The sequence below is a fragment of the Calidris pugnax genome, unplaced genomic scaffold (assembly GCF_001431845.1).
Source record: "Calidris pugnax isolate Ruff unplaced genomic scaffold, ASM143184v1 scaffold19, whole genome shotgun sequence".
NCBI lineage: Eukaryota > Metazoa > Chordata > Aves > Charadriiformes > Scolopacidae > Calidris > Calidris pugnax.
Window position 1 is genome coordinate 1,280,590 of NW_015090775.1, and position 16,638 is coordinate 1,297,227.

Below are 16,638 nucleotides of genomic sequence, written 5' to 3' on the forward strand. Positions count from 1 at the left end.
AAGAAAAGCAATGTAGAGCTCTGACAATATAAATCTACAAGTTAAAACTGCAGAAGAGACAGATCAGGGGGGTTCCGTTTCTTTTCAGTAAGCCTCCTGGCAATCTCTCAGCAGCTACAAAAGGACAAGGCCCACTTCATTCCATCTATTTTAGCATTCTCTGAATACCACAGAAGGCCTCTAATGATTTGTGCAACTCATAATTATTCCATCTTTCTGGTTTGGCCTGGAAAATACCTCCAAAGCATGCTATACCCTTCTGTGGGGCACTGTACTAAATCAGTCCTCGAAGTCAAGCCTTCAGCAAAACAGCTCCACAATTTCATAGAGGTTAAGGGCAGAAGGGACTATTCGATCATCTAGTCCCATCACCTGCATTTCACAAAACATGACGTTTCTCCCTCAATCCCATTTCAAGCCCAATGACTCTTTAAGACATGTCAGAAAATGTTTGTCCTACAGGTGAAATACCTGTATTACAAAGACAGCAGTGATGCTGTAAAATGATGGAGAACTGAGAAGCTATGACCAGAGTCCCAGCACATGGCCGAGACACCAGCATACCTAATCTGGAGGAGAGAAGAAAATTCCCTCTAAAGTTCAATTCTTATGACTACATGTGTTAAAAATGTCATGTCTTCCCAAAAAAACACTGCTCTCTGTACAACCTCCAAGCTTTGACTGCCCCCCAGGGCATCTCCTCTGCTGCCAAGGAGAGCTTCTGTAGCTTCTGAGAAGGGCAAAAAAAATCCAGAGAGAAACCCAACCCAAATATATTTAGCCAACCGCATCCCAGTTGCATTAAATCCTGGCTTGGGGAGCTGAATCCACACACATGAGATCTGCTCACAGGCACCAAGCACAGAGCTGAGAGAGCTCTAAGCACTTTTGTGGAAACACAAGCAGTTCTGTTCTGTCCTGTCCGTGGCCCATGGAAGAACAGGAGGATACAGAGGCTCAAATCACAGCCCACAGAGCAACTCACTGCCTGTGAAGGGAAGGTCATGGCTACTGAACTCACAGAGCTCTGCTTAGCAGCACTCGCAAGAAAAGGCCACAGATGGTTAATTCAGAATTAAACAGCCACAAATGCTGATAAACAGGTGTAAGAGCGTGCATTTCTGATATTTGCCATTTATGTTGAACCCCAGTGGAAAACCACAAGGGGAAGTCTGCATTATGAAAAAATTAAGAAAATCAGGATAGCATTGAAAGAACTTTTATGGACTCAACTAAAGATTCATTGTGATTTAAAACAGATAAAATCTAAAAAGCCAAACAGCTCTAAACTAAAAGGCGTGATTCTTCAATGATTATATAACAATTGTTTCCTGACATTTAATATACTCCTTTAAAAAAAAAAGGGGCTTAAAAATAAGAAGGCGAAGTAAATACACAGTGCGTACCGCCCAACTTCAAGAAGCTAAATGGCAAGCAGTCCACTGATTTCCTTAATCAGAATAAACATGCTCTTTCCTTCAGACTGTGTTCTCATTTATCTTGTGCTTCACACAGTATTTTAGTGACAACAGTCACTTCTACTGTATGAAAGAGCAATTCAGGATATTACCAGTGGCAGTATAAAAGATAAAAATAATAATAATAAAAAAACCCCCTACAAAACAGCAAGAAACCTTTCAGTCTCTACATCTTTCTTTGTTTCCTGCCTTAGGTGCTGTTCAAATCCCTCCGAATGTCCTTCCCTCTCCATTTGCTTTCCTTGAATTGACAAGGCAATTTAGCCCAATTTGATTAATAGTCTATACAGGATCTTCTTCCTGCTTTTTATTCACTCTTCTCATTTACTGGGGCTCTTGAACAGAAACCAAACATGCCAACATACTGTTTTCTCTTAATACTGTTCCTTCTCTCAGTTTTTGCCGATTCCCCCAGCATAATGAACATTTTTATGTGGCGTTATGACTAAAGAGTACTTTATTATTTGCTATATTATAGCAAAGAATAATACCATTAAATGTTCTTGCCATGACATCCATATTCACAACTCCCTTCCCTATGTACGTCCTCCATTCTTCTTTCCAAATTGCAGCTGGATGAAAGCAGAAATGTAGCAGCTTTGTATTTCAAAGAGAAATGAGCGTACCCAGCACACTCCTAGGATCAACATCATAAATTGGCTGGGAAAGGACAGGCAGATACTAGCACGAACCTATATTTCTTATGTGCCCTAAGTTTTGGGCAAGCAGAAGCAGCCTGGTTTGTGCCAGGATGCTTATATGCTGTAACAGGAGCAGTGAGCAAGGCTCTTTTCTCCCTTCCTGCCTCTCTGGACAGTGTTTGAAGTGCCTTGTAGCTCCTGATCGCAAAAAGAGAAGTTCAGAAACACCTGCCACGTCTGCCCTGCAGCATAAAGCTGAGTGCTGTCAAAGTCTGATGAGTCACTACCATCACTCCTGGTACCAGCTGCTGGGTAGCACCACACCAATGCCACCACCATGCAGCAGGGACCAACACATAGCAGCAGGTGCCACAGGGGTCACCTCCAGTCAGGGAAACCCCAATATCATCATCCACCACCAAAGACAGTGCCCCAGCTCTCCCCTTAAACAGAAGGGCTTCATTCTTTCAAATACCTTCACATAAGGGACACACGCTCCCTCTCCTCCCCATTTCTGTATAAAATACCTTATACCCCCATCTGGTGGGCTTGAACTGCTCTAACAGTTAAAGAAATATTTTAATGCAGATGAGGGAGGGTAGAAAATATTTAAAAAAAAATAAATCAATATACACTGCCTGTTGAGAAGGGACAGAAGATATCCTACCCATCTCCGAGGGGATGCAAAGGGACACTCAGTTGTGAGCTTCTGGAGGCTAGCTCCTTTTTGGATAGACTTCTGGCTTTCCAAGGTCTTTGAAAGGAATATTAAGTATTTGCTATACTATTTTAAAAACACCTCAACAATATAAAAGGTCTTCCTATTGTAATCCAGAAGTTTTCTTGCACTTTTCAACTAGTTTTAAACAAAATTCCTTTGAATTTTGTATTGTAGTCAATGAAAGTTATTTCTGAGGTTAAGAAAAATTCCCTTTGCTGCCAATGTCCAAAAAAGTCTAAATGCCTGCACTCAGAACAAAATGGTACAAGCTAAGTATATAAGAACTAGATTATAAAAAACCCACCACCATACACAGCCACTCTGTCATTCCCAACCAAGTGTAGCTAATTTGTGGCAATTAGCACACTGGGCACAGCACAATTCATCCGGCCATCAGCTGGGCTGCCAAAGACATTCTGGGTGGTGGTTTGCCTTGGAGCTTATCAGCAGTGCTGACAAGGGATGCCGGTGCATCAGCAAGCACCTTCTAAAACATGCAGCAGTTTGGCTGCTGTTTCTACCTGTCAGCCACTTTTCAGCAAGCTCCTGATAAGGAGGGAGAACACTTAATCACAGCTCTCCAACAGCTAATATTAAAGGAGAGAGCAAGATGACTTCTGGCAAACTGAAGTCAGCTGACGTTATCACCCTTTCCCTCATGGCCACCCTGTTCCCCAGACCACTGTGGGATAATTTTAATCCATTGCCTTAAGACAACCACAGCTTTTCTCTTCTCCCATTTCAACTGCCTTTTGCATGAAAGGCTGGGGCTTAGCCAAGAATGAGCTTGCAGAACTTTGGCTTGCTAACACAGGATCTGATTCCCCCATCCATAATTTAAATTTACACTGAATGCTTACTACAAAGGTATCCTTATAAAACATATTAGAGGTGTAAAGTTTCTAAGAAGCACCATGTTCTGAAAAATATTCACCATATTGTTTACTTAGCAGCTAATAATTGCTCTTGGATGCATCAAAGACTTGTTTACCCGGACAGATCTTAAATGTAACGTGTTACAAAGAAATCGATGTGACAGATGCAGTTCTTCAGGTCTGTAGTCCTCAGACATACTGTTTTTCTTGATGCTTTTTACAGATTTTTCAAAAGGTTTCAATTTTATTCTTTTAAAAAAAGGAAAAAACCACACCTCTAAACATGACCTAGAACTCATTTTTCTTCAAAAACTTCACAGAAATTTGATAGCAAAAACGCCTGTGAATTTCTATCTTTTTCTTTTCACTACTGCTATCTCAAGACTGTAAGCCTGATCTTCCCTTCAAACCCCACTTTTCCACTAATACTTTCAAGAAATTACTGCATCAACAGCCTGACAAAGGCTCTCTCAAGAGGTGTGAACGACTACAGACAGGGACCTGAGTTCAAACTCTTTGATAAATTGGTCTGAGCAAGAAGACTTTAAGAGATGCACAGAATTGCAAAATTAATTTTCTTGAATCCATTAGCCGATCTGAATAAATTAGTTTTGACAAACAGCACATTCTCACTGACCACAAAAAAAAACAAACCACACAAACTACCATACAACATAGAAATGCAGTCTAAAGGCACTCCAGGAGCTGGATTGACAGAAAACTAGAGGAAAATTTTCAAATCACAGCATCTACACGCTCTGAATTCAGTAGCTTCACTGCTCAGCATTAGCACTGTCACAGCATGCCAAGGATGTGACTAGAAGATGATGGTCCACGTCTGGAAAGTAGGACCCGTGCCAGCTTTACACCTCCTGTCTGGGGTTGATCGCCGCATCCCACAGCAGCGTTACGAAGCTCAGCTGCCCTCACACGCTACAGTCCTCCCACAGCCAACAGCAGTTTGCTTTGATTTGTTAGCAGTGAAGCCAAAGGAGATAGAGAAAGCTGTTCTACCCTGGCAGAAGCCAAACTTTTCTGATTATCTCGTCCTCAACAAAACCCAACGTGCATTTGTCACACAACTGAGCACGGACGGTGCTGCAGCAGTGATGATGAACCTGGACAGCTGTAACTCTTACTACGAGGAGCCAAAGAACTGCTAGGACAAATAGCACAGCAGATCGACATGTACAAGCATCCCAAAGAGAAGCAAGATTAATTTTAAATAGGATTAAATATTTGAACAAATCTAATAATGAAACAAGAAAAGAGACCATAAGCAAAACTGAATGTGTGTTAACATATACATGTCTAAACTCATGCTACACTGTGCCTCAACACTGCGCCCAGAGCTCTTCAATTTTTATCAGGTTTTTTTGGTCACTATGTCACATAGAAAGCAACTCACAAACTCAGGAACCCTCCAAGATGGCATTTCACCAAAATAAGGAGTGAACGCTAAGTTCAACCAGAGCTTAAAGTGTTCCCTTTGACAGGTATGTAGCTCTGGGAGAGGCCACAGCAGGAACTGGCAGAGGGTTCAGCCAGAAGGTGAAGGCACTGAAATTCAGGTCTGTGCACCCAGGTCCTGATACGGGTGCAGGGGAGTGAGCAGCTGAGTCCAGCTCCAGCCAGCACAGGGGGCTCAGCTCTGGACCACGGCACGCTCCTGTGCAAGCCCGTAGCTAAAAGGACAGAGAGGAAAAAGAGGGACCAGCTTGTTCTTTCAGCTGCCAAAAGTAATAGTTGTGCAGAGCATGAAGGATTTTCAAGCATGCAACTCCTTCCCATCATAAGGGGATCCTCAGCATATATCATCTGTCCTCATGGAGCGTGCTCTAGGGTACCCAGTGCTCTGGACAGTGGCTCCCCTTTCCCCTGGCCTTTGGGGCTCTGTGTGAGGATTTACATGCCCTGTTAGGACAAAGAATGGGACAGGGAGATCTCTTACCCCAGGCAGTGCTCCAGTGGTCACAATCCAGCTCCTGGAACGGAGCAGTTACTGATGCTGAAGGATGCACCTCCAGTAAAATATCAAGGGAGACCCTTTAAGTCCAACTCTACACAAACTTTCCCGAGGTGAGAAACTGTGGTTCAAGTTTTGCTGTGAGCAGGGCAGAGAATATATTTGAAATTGGATCTCTTCCTTCTAATATTTTACTTACCAAGCTAAGGGTTTTTCAGACTTTCAGTCTGTGGCCAGTGAAATGTAATGACATGCATCAAAAGGAATTATTTTTAAAGCACATCAACACAATAGCCGTGGAACAGTATCACCAGTGCTTCAAAAGAAAAACCCACACCAATATTCACATCTTTCATTCATATATTTTAGTGAGACTAAAAGATTCTAAGAGAGAATTCTAAGAGACTAAAAGCTCTAAGATTCACATAAGATATAATATTGGATATGCATGAGGATGAAGACTGCAAGACTTACTGTTCTCAGGTTCCTGCATACAATGAAAAAGATGGATGGGCCCTGGGAGAAGCCTCCCAACACACCCAGCACCATATTTCAGGTTTGCTTGTTGTTTGAGTGGATTTTTCCCCCCCCCTACATTTTCTGGTCCAGATTATTTGGCTAAAAAGACATAAGAGAGAGTTACCAGTTTGGGCAGTTGTATTATTTTCCTTGCAGACAGTTTTAATGCTGTTTGCCATGACCAAAGTATTTTTATTTTTTCAACTCATATTGCATCCATGCAGAAGAACAACACTAAAAAAAAAAAAGTACTAACATCACAGCGAGAGAGAAGGAAAATGGCTCATTTAAACCAAGTCACATATTCACCAATCATGCAAGAGATTTTTGTTTGGCTTTTCTCGCATTTGCATGGCAAGTGCTGCCCCTTTGGGCATAAAAGTCATCCCAAGGGACCACACGTAGCATCCCCCTGCTTTCAACCAGCAGCACAAACCAGCGCTGCACAGCAGAAAGTAGGCTCCCACCTGGGAGACTCCATGTGATGCTAATGACTTTCCTGTTCATAATTATTTTCCTGCTTTTTAGGACAAAAGGAGGTAGCAAATGTGTAGTTATCAAAATATTTGTCTTCAGATTTCTAATCTGTTTCTAAACATACAACGGACCTAAGACTGAACCTGAAGTACTTAATAATTTCCTATTATAAATAAGGATGTGCCTGACCTAGCTACTATATTTTTCAACTGTTATTTGAGAGAGTTTCACACTACGTACTATCCAAGATGCTGCTAGCTCTAGACGAAGTGGCTAGAATAACTCCAGAAAGCATTTTTTCTGTCTAAGAGAAGGTTTAATGTGATTTTGAGTGAACAGTCACCTATAAAAATTATTTTAATAGTGTGCTGGGCTACTCGGGTCCAAGCTGCACGCAAGAAGAATTGGCTGTCCCCTAGGAATTTCAATTATCAGTCGTAGATTATGGCTAATTTCTGCAGCAAGCATGCAAGCAGTGCTGAGTTTTACTTATCTATTGCAGCCAATGAGTCTGATGAAGCTGATTCAATGACTCAGGGATTCCTAGAGAGAATGAATGCTGAATAAAGTCCTGCAGCTACAACTTCACCTAGGTAGAACACATAGAAGAGTGATGGGCAGAAATAAGCTGCTAGCAACTTTGGGTTTGGTTGCTTGTTGGAGTTGGGTTTTTTTTGCTATCATCTAAAGTATCATTAAATGATGGAGAGCTACTATTATTAATTGGGTTGTTAATTTAAGGATCTTCCTGGACTGCACCCATAAAAGCAAACACTTGTGCATAAATATAGTGCTGTAAGGTTATTAATGTTAATTTAAGGATCTTCCTGGACTGCGCCCATAAAAGCAAACACTTGTGCATAAATATAGCGCTGTAAGTATGAAGTTTTATGTTTAATTAGGTTCTTGCAACGTTAATCCATGATTTCCACTCTAGGATTAAATCCTTCCTATACACAACCCCTTGTTAGGAACACTCACAAACTGCACCTGTGATACTCATAAATACCTATTAGAAGACGGCGCTTTTCAGAAAAGGCACATAAAAGCTGTGCTCCAGGAAAAATACCCATTTCTTGTGAGCCTGCAGATGGAATTGAAGTTACTGATTTTGACCTCTGATGATCACTATCGTGCACAATAGCATTAGCAGAGGTATTCACAGCTAGAACACTCCACCAAGACGAACAGTTCCCAGTGCAGTGCTTCCCCTGTTCTCATAATGCACATTTCTCACCCTGTCTGCCAGAATCCAGATTTGTTTTAGTTACAAGACCATCTGTTTTTTGAAAGGCTTTTTTTTTTCTGGATGACAGATGGATGAGGTTCAAATTCTTGTTGTAACCAGCAATGAATTTTTACAATTCATTGTCTCTGCTGCTTACTGTCTTGCTTTAATTACTTGAAAAGAAGAACTCTCATGGGGAGGGGAGAAGGCGTTTTCCATAAAATGCATAAAGTTTTTAAAGCAAAATAAGCATATAAAATACTTTTCTGATGCTTTAACTACAAATAGTCTAGCTTCAGGTTTGTAACCTACTTCTGTAATCCTGTATTGGCTCAGGTTTCTCTTTCATGTCCCAGAATAAAGGGAAGCAGAAGCAGAGGGAGTACTTTAAGGGGCTATCTACAGTGTTATAAGCGTCATATTTTCCCCCCCAGAGTCTCACAATATCATCTGGCTCTTCAAAGTCTTAGTTCTTGAAGCCTGGTGTTTGCAGAAGAGCCACGCTTACTTTTCAAAACCTCACAAAAAAACCAATAGACTTCTAGCCCTTAGTATTTAAGGAATAAAAACTTTTAAAGTTGGTAGACAGATTTATGGGGTTTGCTTAAATTCTTTCATATTTTAAAAACCTCACCATTTTCATTTCATCTTTAATACCCTTTTTTGAAGTGACAAGCTTAGAATACTAAATAAACCTCTGTGATACCACTAAAATATGGTAAAAGAGTCCCCACTAACACCAGGCTGCCAAACCTCGATCCACAACCCCCAAATTATACATCCACTAGCCACAAGTGCCCCACTATGTACCTCAGGAGGAAGGAGGCATTGGGAAGCACGTCCCTGAGAATAGCAAGATTCGGGGGCCCCGTGGTTGACCACGGCTGTATCAGGTTTGCATCCTGGTTCCAAACCAACATCACTACGTTGCCTTCAGCCTCAGCACTGCTTTACTTATTGCCCCGTGGTCAGGGTCTGGGATTAACCACTAGCCAGTCATGCGTGCATCCCCAAAAACGTGATGCATGTTTGGGTTGGATGCTCTACAACAACAGGAGACCTAAGCTGTGTGCAAATAGGGAACGGAGGGGAGGAGAGCCAAAGAAATAATTGAGCAAAACACTAAATCTTCTAGTTTATATCCCTAGGTTGTGCTGCAGACTCATTCCATCTGTGAAAATGTTTCACAGTGAACTACATGTTATGTTTATATTCATTTCATATATTCATATATTCATTCATAAGTGCTGCCTGTACAGCCGCAGGCACCAGCCTCACCATGTGCCTCCCATGCCCCGCTACCCGGTGTGCCAGCCTCACACACACACACTGCCAAGAAGGGGCACAGCCAGATCTCAAACCAGGCACAAATGCTACAGGAAAGAATCAAGCCCAGATCAACAACATTTGGAATCTCTGCCCTTTATTACTCATTCACTAAGGACCCTTTGTAGGCTTCAGCCTTGGTTTCAATGAAGCGACTGTTTCAAGAAGAGAAGAAAAAAGATGTAGGAAAGGAGAAACTCTAAGAAGTAAGGGGAAGCCCAACAGCAGAAATAGAAGTGTAATCCAAGAAAAAAAAAAGAATCATGTTTTTTATTCCAGTCGGTTCTTGATTTCCCAGAAAAACCAAAAGCAGATGCTTTAATTTACTGTTCCCATAGTACTGTTTAGTGTGCCTTCATCTATTTCCTGATGTTATTCCCATTTTTCCTCTCTCATTTACTAATAAAAGGAATGAAAGATCACAAATAATATAGACAGGAAAAAGTGACAGATAGCCAAGCCATTTTCCATCATGTTAAAAATAGTTTTCAAGACAAAGTCCCTACTAACCACGTTCTCCTCTGAGAATGAATAAAATAATCTGCTCCTCAAGGTCAGTACAGTCTACATGCTGCCAAGCCTTCTAGAACTACCTGGTTTGGGTTTTGGTTTAATTTTGTAAGTCTGAAAAAAAAAAAAAAAGCACTCTAAAACCAAAAAACACCATATTGTATTTACATAAGTATTTTCTTTTGACAACAATGATGATTGTTCAACACTCGCATCCACTTCTTTGTACTCTGAAGCTATGACCATATTTCACACATTCCTTTTAAACCCTGATTAATTGAACAGAAAAAGAGTAGGCCAGAAAGAATCTCTGTATTGAAGCCATTTTTCCTAAAGTTATATTGGACCCAAAGTAGCCATGATAATATATCACAGGAGCAATTTATTTAAAATTAAGATCGCAATAAAAGTGGGAGAGAGAAAAGTACTTGAACAGCACTGACAAACTTCACTGGTGGAACATTTTCCCCATCAGTCTTATCATCAAAATTCCAGCACTGAATCTTTTTCCCTTCTTTTGAATGCCAGGATATGCCAGAAGTTAATTTTAAAAGCAAACACCCACAGAGGTTACTGGCGGGTACCTGCTGCATTTTACAATGTGCTGCCCGTGCATCACTCCGCTCCACCACGCGCTCTCCTGTACTTGAGCAGCACTAACAGAGCTGCGTGCTGGTCCTTGCACCTCACCAGACATTTTAAAGAAAAAGTTGATAAAGAGTTTCTTCCCTCAGAGGCCAAATAATCTCTAGATACCTCAGCAATGGCCCACTTCATGGCAGGAACTGTAAGGGAGCTGCAGCTAACACTCCCAATGGAAGTTAAGTGATCCAGATCCGTGGAAGTTAAGTGATGCTACTGACCTCTGCCCCAGGCTGTGGCCAGCAATGGGAAACCCATCAGCAGCTTCATCGCAGGTCCCTCAGACCTCCTGATAACCAAAAAGATTAGGAATATTTCAGCCACAGAGGCAGGTGAAAGGCTTAGGAGTGAAAAAACAACCAAACAGAAACCCCAGAGAGAAGTCAGTGTGCTGACACAAAACTGGGATGGAGCTTTGAGGGAGAGAGAAAAGACTTTGTTAGGGATAAACACTCTGCAGAGGAGGGTTGGCCATACAGGATGGGATACGTCCCATTCTCCTGAAAATGGTGATAGATAACGGCGGGGGGGACAACAAACACCTCAAAAGTAAAATACAGAAGTAAGGAGCTCATCCTAGATTCAAACAACTGACACATGACACTACTGAAGACCACATCGGTCTGATTTGGACTGAGGGCCCCATGCTCTTACAAATTTCAACCCTGCAGGGACAGCAAACACCAACTGATCATCAGCCGGTGCATGTTGAGCAAATAAAACTTCACAACAGAAACAATGAGAAATCTCTCTCTCCTATCCTGATACAGGGTTCAGTTCCCATGTCCTTATTAAGGGGATGGACATAAGTTTAAGATCATGGAAAAGTCCAATGTGTTTCCCTAGTTACGCTCCCCAACACCAAAAATTTCTCACTGAAATTTCTCACTTTCTCACTGAAAGAATTAGCCATCTTCCTCAAGTTCATGAGGGCCCAAATTGCACCCTCTTCCATTCCAGGGGAAAGTAAACATCCTTCTTGGAGGGAGTAATCAGGTGGTCAGAATGCAAGATAGTTTTGCAGCTAATGAGGAACAAAAATGAAGAAATCAAGTAGTTCCTTGAGATACTACCCCAGTGGAGGACTGGCAGTGTTAAAAGACAACATTCCTCTGTTTCACAGAGAGTCTTGTAAGTCCTCCTGAATAAAACAAGGGGGAAAGAAAGAAGATAACAGCTCTGCAGCTCTTGTCCAGGTGGTAGGAATCAACACCCAGGTGGGTGAGCCCCCTGATTCTCAGGCAGTGTGCTGCAAGCAGTTTTTATCTTAAGATGCTCCTGTCCTGAAAACTGGTAGAGGCTCCTTGCCTAAGGAGGAGTATGGGTCTTTGGGGGTCTCATTGTGAGGCATCATGCATTCACTGTGTTAGTGTTACCCAGGTCATGCCCACAGCAAGTGCTAAGCCCACCTTCTCAGGAAAACATGATGGTAGATGGTCTCCTCATTTAGATTTCAGTGGAAGACATAGCATTTCCATAGCTTGGGGAGGGAGGGGGTGGGACCATCATCTCAGAGAGCAAATAAATTTAAGTCTCCAGATACAATAGAAATCTCACAGATACAATAGAAATGTTCGTACACAAACGTACGTAACAAAAACGTACTAGGGCAGTGCTGAGGGCTACAGACCTGAGGCTATTGGAAATGGTAAAGGAATCTGCTCCAGCATGGAAAAGAAAAGGAGAAACATGGGGCCTCTTCGTCACAACTGTGTCCAGCACATCAGGACCAGGAGCTTCAAAGAACTGTACTCATTTTTACAGACCATCTGCCTCTCCCAGAACCTTTCAGTCTTCAGAAGAATCAATTTGTAGATATTATTAAATATATATAAATAAATGGCTGCAGAGATAGGGAAGGGCTCTTAGCGCCAAGTCTCTTGACTTCCCAGGTCTGAGATGGAAATCAAGTAAATATGTTCACATATATATATACACACACTTTTTTAATATTTAAAAAAAACCCAACAGTATAGAGCTTATAAGATCAGCAAATTGAACATTTGCTCAGGACGCAGTTTCCTCCCATACAATACAATCACCTCATGAGAATATCTGCAATACAAGTATCCCATCAAAGTACAGGCAAAATTTACTTTCATCCCAGGAAGGAAGGGAATTAATAAAAAGGAGGGAAGGGCTGGTAGAGAAATGCTGTACAGCTAGGGTGTTCCCTCTTGATTAACATCCAAAGAAAGATGAAAGCAGAAAAGAAATGCAGAAACCACAGACCCCCAGACACACACAAAAGAACAAGGAGAGAAAACAGGCCTGAGAGCAAAACTGGCAAAAGGAAAAAATCCATAAAGTAAAAGAATACCGACTCATTCAAATGACTGAAAGTGAAAATCATATATCAGATACATCTGTTTTGCTTGTGCACACAGGCAGGGGAAAGGCAGGGTGGAAGTGCCTTGTGCATACTGCCAAGTAAAGCCCACTTTCAAGTTGAGCACCTGCAATACAAACACCCAACTAGAATACATGCACAGAGATAAGGACTTCCTTCGAAAGAAAACCTGAAGTGAAAAATACCACACGACCCAGGAACACATACACACACTTTCTTTTCCCACAGGAAAAACAATAGTTTTGAAAAACAGCTGTGAAAACAAAAAAACCTTCCAAACATGCAAGTTTGATAAGTGATGAGCATTTAATGAAACTAGCAAATACAGGTATTGATTATCAATAGCAGTGAGGGTAGCAGCAATAATACAGCAATAAACAATCACAATATTCCCGTTTAACCTCCTCATTTTTAAAGAATTCTCCAAGTACAAGCCTGGGAACGGTGCAGGGGAGGGAGAGGTGTAGTAGTGCCAGTTTCATGAAGCTTGAGCTGCTCGACAGCCTTCACCCCCTGCTCCCCAGGCCCTGCAGCAGCTTCTTTTCAGCTCAAAAAAAAAAAAAAAAAAAATGGATTATCAATAGCAGTGAGGGTAGCAGCAATAATACAGCAATAAACAATCACAATATTCCCGTTTAACCTCCTCATTTTTAAAGAATTCTCCAAGTACAAGCCTGGGAACGGTGCAGGGGAGGGAGAGGTGTAGTAGTGCCAGTTTCATGAAGCTTGAGCTGCTCGACAGCCTTCACCCCCTGCTCCCCAGGCCCTGCAGCAGCTTCTTTTCAGCTCAAAAAAAAAAAAAAAAAATCATGTCCCTGAACTGGAGATGGAAGAAAACTCTCCAGCTCAGCTTTGGGCAAAACTGGGAAAACAACCACACGCTGCAGCTCCACATCACTACATAACCATTTCCATTTTGAAATTAAGTTGCCCAAAGTGAATCAGTTTCTTTTGATACTACCAAACTGGTTAAAAACAGTTATCAGCATAAACAATAATCAGCCTGCAGTGAATGGCAGTCATGGCTGCATGTAAAATCAGCTGACCGCAAAAAAAATAAATAAAAAAATCTACTGCTGGAAAGGCTCACACATAAAAGCACCATTAAAAAGAACCATAACACAAATTCCTATCAAACTAAAACTGCTCTATTCCAAATAAATACAGGAAGCAAACAATCAACTATGGAAAGAGTTTAAAAGAAAAATACCTCTGAAAATAGGCATTCTTAAAGCAGATGCTAAAGGTTGCAGTGGCACTAACCAAATTTACAGAGAAAGACTGAGACACCACCTTCCCAGACCCCACTTCAAAGCTTTGCTGCCTCCCAGCTTCAGTTAATAGCAAAACCCCAAAAGTATTTAACCTACTTTACAGAAAAAAGTAGTACCTCACATTCAAAGACGGTGTCTTGCACAGATTCAGAGCCTGGCCCTCAGAACCTTAAGCATAGCAGAAAGGTCAATTTTGACTCAATCTATCTGTAGGCAGCCAATAATGAATGCAAAGCATGATGAACAGAAACAACTTCAAACATTTGAGCTAACAGCGGTGGTTCAGTCTCATGAAACCTGGTGACAAGGTAACTCCACTAACAAAATCTTGAGGTGAGAAGAGGGGGGGTTGCTGCCACCACCTACCCACAAGGCAAGCGAGAGTGCAATCCCTTCAGGGCACAGAGGGCAACCATGGTCCTCAACACGTTTATTCCCCAAACAGGACTTGATCAGAAGTTAAAGTGACTGTTACGAGCGTATTGGTGGTGCTATTGATAACAGTTTTGCAAGCAGCTTCATATCAATAAGGGCAGAACAACAATTCACATTGCTTCACTCACCGCCCCACCTCAGACACGGAGTATTCACAAGGGAGCTGCCTCAACACAGCACCCCTCCAGCACCAGAACAGCAGTGCTATCAAAGGCCAAAGTTATTTAACAAAATAACTTATTAGCCGTGATCATGCAGACAGATCCCTCACCCACATAGTCTCCATTTCCAGGGGAAGGCAGGACAACAGGCTCAACACACCGTCCTCTGTCTAGAAGCCCATGAATTCAGAAAAGCCTCTCCCTCTCATTCATCTTCTCCCAAACCAGACGATGGGACAAGATGGGAAACAACTGGTCAACAGCATGACTTTGAAAGATCATTTCCTGAGAATCAGACTATTTTTCAAAATCAGCAGCATCTTTGCCCATTAATTCAAACACTGACAATGGATGTCAATCACTGCATAAATGAGCTGGTACTTGCTAGAGAACTACAGTAGTAGACTTAAAGTAGCAGCCTCAGGGAATCCAAAGAACCAAAATGCATTCTTGTCAGAGCATAAATTAAATCCAGAAGACCATCAATAAGCTACAATTTTACTAAACCAAAGGTCTGAGGAACCACCCCAACATCAGCCTGAGTTATCTACATAAAACAGGATCATTTCTTCCAGCTCTGCCTGGTGTATTCAGGCTCCAGATTACCCAAGAGGATTCAGCTGGAATGTTCTTTGTTGTACAAAACCAAGAGACAGTATTTCTTCATTTCATGTACATCTCTCCATCTGCCCATATATACATGGAGTTAAAGCAAACTTTCAGATGCCAATCAGTACTTTAATTGTGCTCCCCCTTAGACATACAGCCCTGATGGATTAATTCCTAGACATTCAACTTCGACCTAAAGGACTTCTTGCCAGGGCTATTAGGATAAGGACCCATGTCCAGAAGTCCACAATTGTGTCTAACAGCTGATAACCATCCATAAATCCACAGACACCGATACATAAATATCCTGATCTATTCCCAAAAGATGAGAATCTAAAGCAGTGTTTGCTGTGGCTCAGCAAGACTCCCTAGCAGACATACCGATATATAGACTGATAAAACCATAAAGAATAGATGGCCCAATTCTAATTTCGGCACTGAAAACAGGCAAATGCCTTTGTTAGGGGGTCAAACAGGAGGTCCCAGCTCCCCACTGCACTTCAGTTTTGCAGGAGGGAAAAGATCTTACCAGAGTACAGCATAGAGAATAATTATTCCAAAACAGGTAGCATCACCTAACAGATTTTAGCGATACATGGAAGATGTGATGGGACTCACATTGTGTGAGGGAAATCAACAGTGTTCAAGACACAGAAGACAATGATTTTCCAGAAACCTGCTTTTTTTAAGAGGGGAGCAAGAGGACATTCCAGATGTACCTCCTCTAAGCTACCTTCCCCACCCCAGTGCTTACCTTTTGTAGAAAAAAAGGGCAGTGAAGGGACAACTCATCATCTTAGTGAACATCTCCAAATCCTACCAATTCAGGATCTATATCCCTCCCCATCCAAAGTTTCCTCTGGAGAGGTGGCTATGTCCCCCAAGCATATCAGAAATTGAAGAAAAATGCACATGCAACCATCACTACCCAGGAGAACATCTTCTCACATGTACACAAAGGCAGGAGAGCACAGTAAGATGCCCAAGAAGGGGGCAATGAAAGCAGCCCATGTCACCAGGTTGGTCTCTGCTACAGATGTGTCTGAATGCAAGTGAGATGTGGGCAAGCACCAGGGACACGGTTTCACACTTACCCAGCTCTCTACAGGGGAGCACCACGCTCCAGCGGGACGGCCGGGGAGCTCTGCCATGAGGCATGCCGGGGCATCGCAGCACGGCAGCTGTGGCTTCTGCAAACCTAAAACAGGAGAGAGAAAAAAAAAAAAAGAGAAAATAAAAAAGAGTGAGTCAAGACTGAATGTGCCAAAGTCCTTTTTGAAACCAGGACTTACAGCCTCCCACAGACAGCTGCGGCATTGCCACAGCTGAAAGCCCTGCAAACAACACATCATCAAGGTTGACTAACCAAAACATTGTTTGTTAAAATGCAATTAAAGCTGGAAGTATGAGCAATTTAACAGCTATG

General features: G+C 42.0%; 1 protein-coding gene across 1 annotated transcript in view; it reads right to left on the minus strand.

Moving 5' to 3' along the window:
• Nucleotides 1-16,404, minus strand: part of KIAA1217 (KIAA1217 ortholog) — a 357,518-nt gene extending 341,114 nt beyond the window's left edge. The window contains exon 1 of the mRNA XM_014946387.1: nucleotides 16,307-16,404. Coding sequence (XP_014801873.1) covers nucleotides 16,307-16,370 — 64 coding nt within the window. The 5' untranslated portion in view covers nucleotides 16,371-16,404. The remainder of the gene's footprint in view (nucleotides 1-16,306) is intronic.
• Between the last annotated feature and the right edge of the window lie 234 nt (nucleotides 16,405-16,638).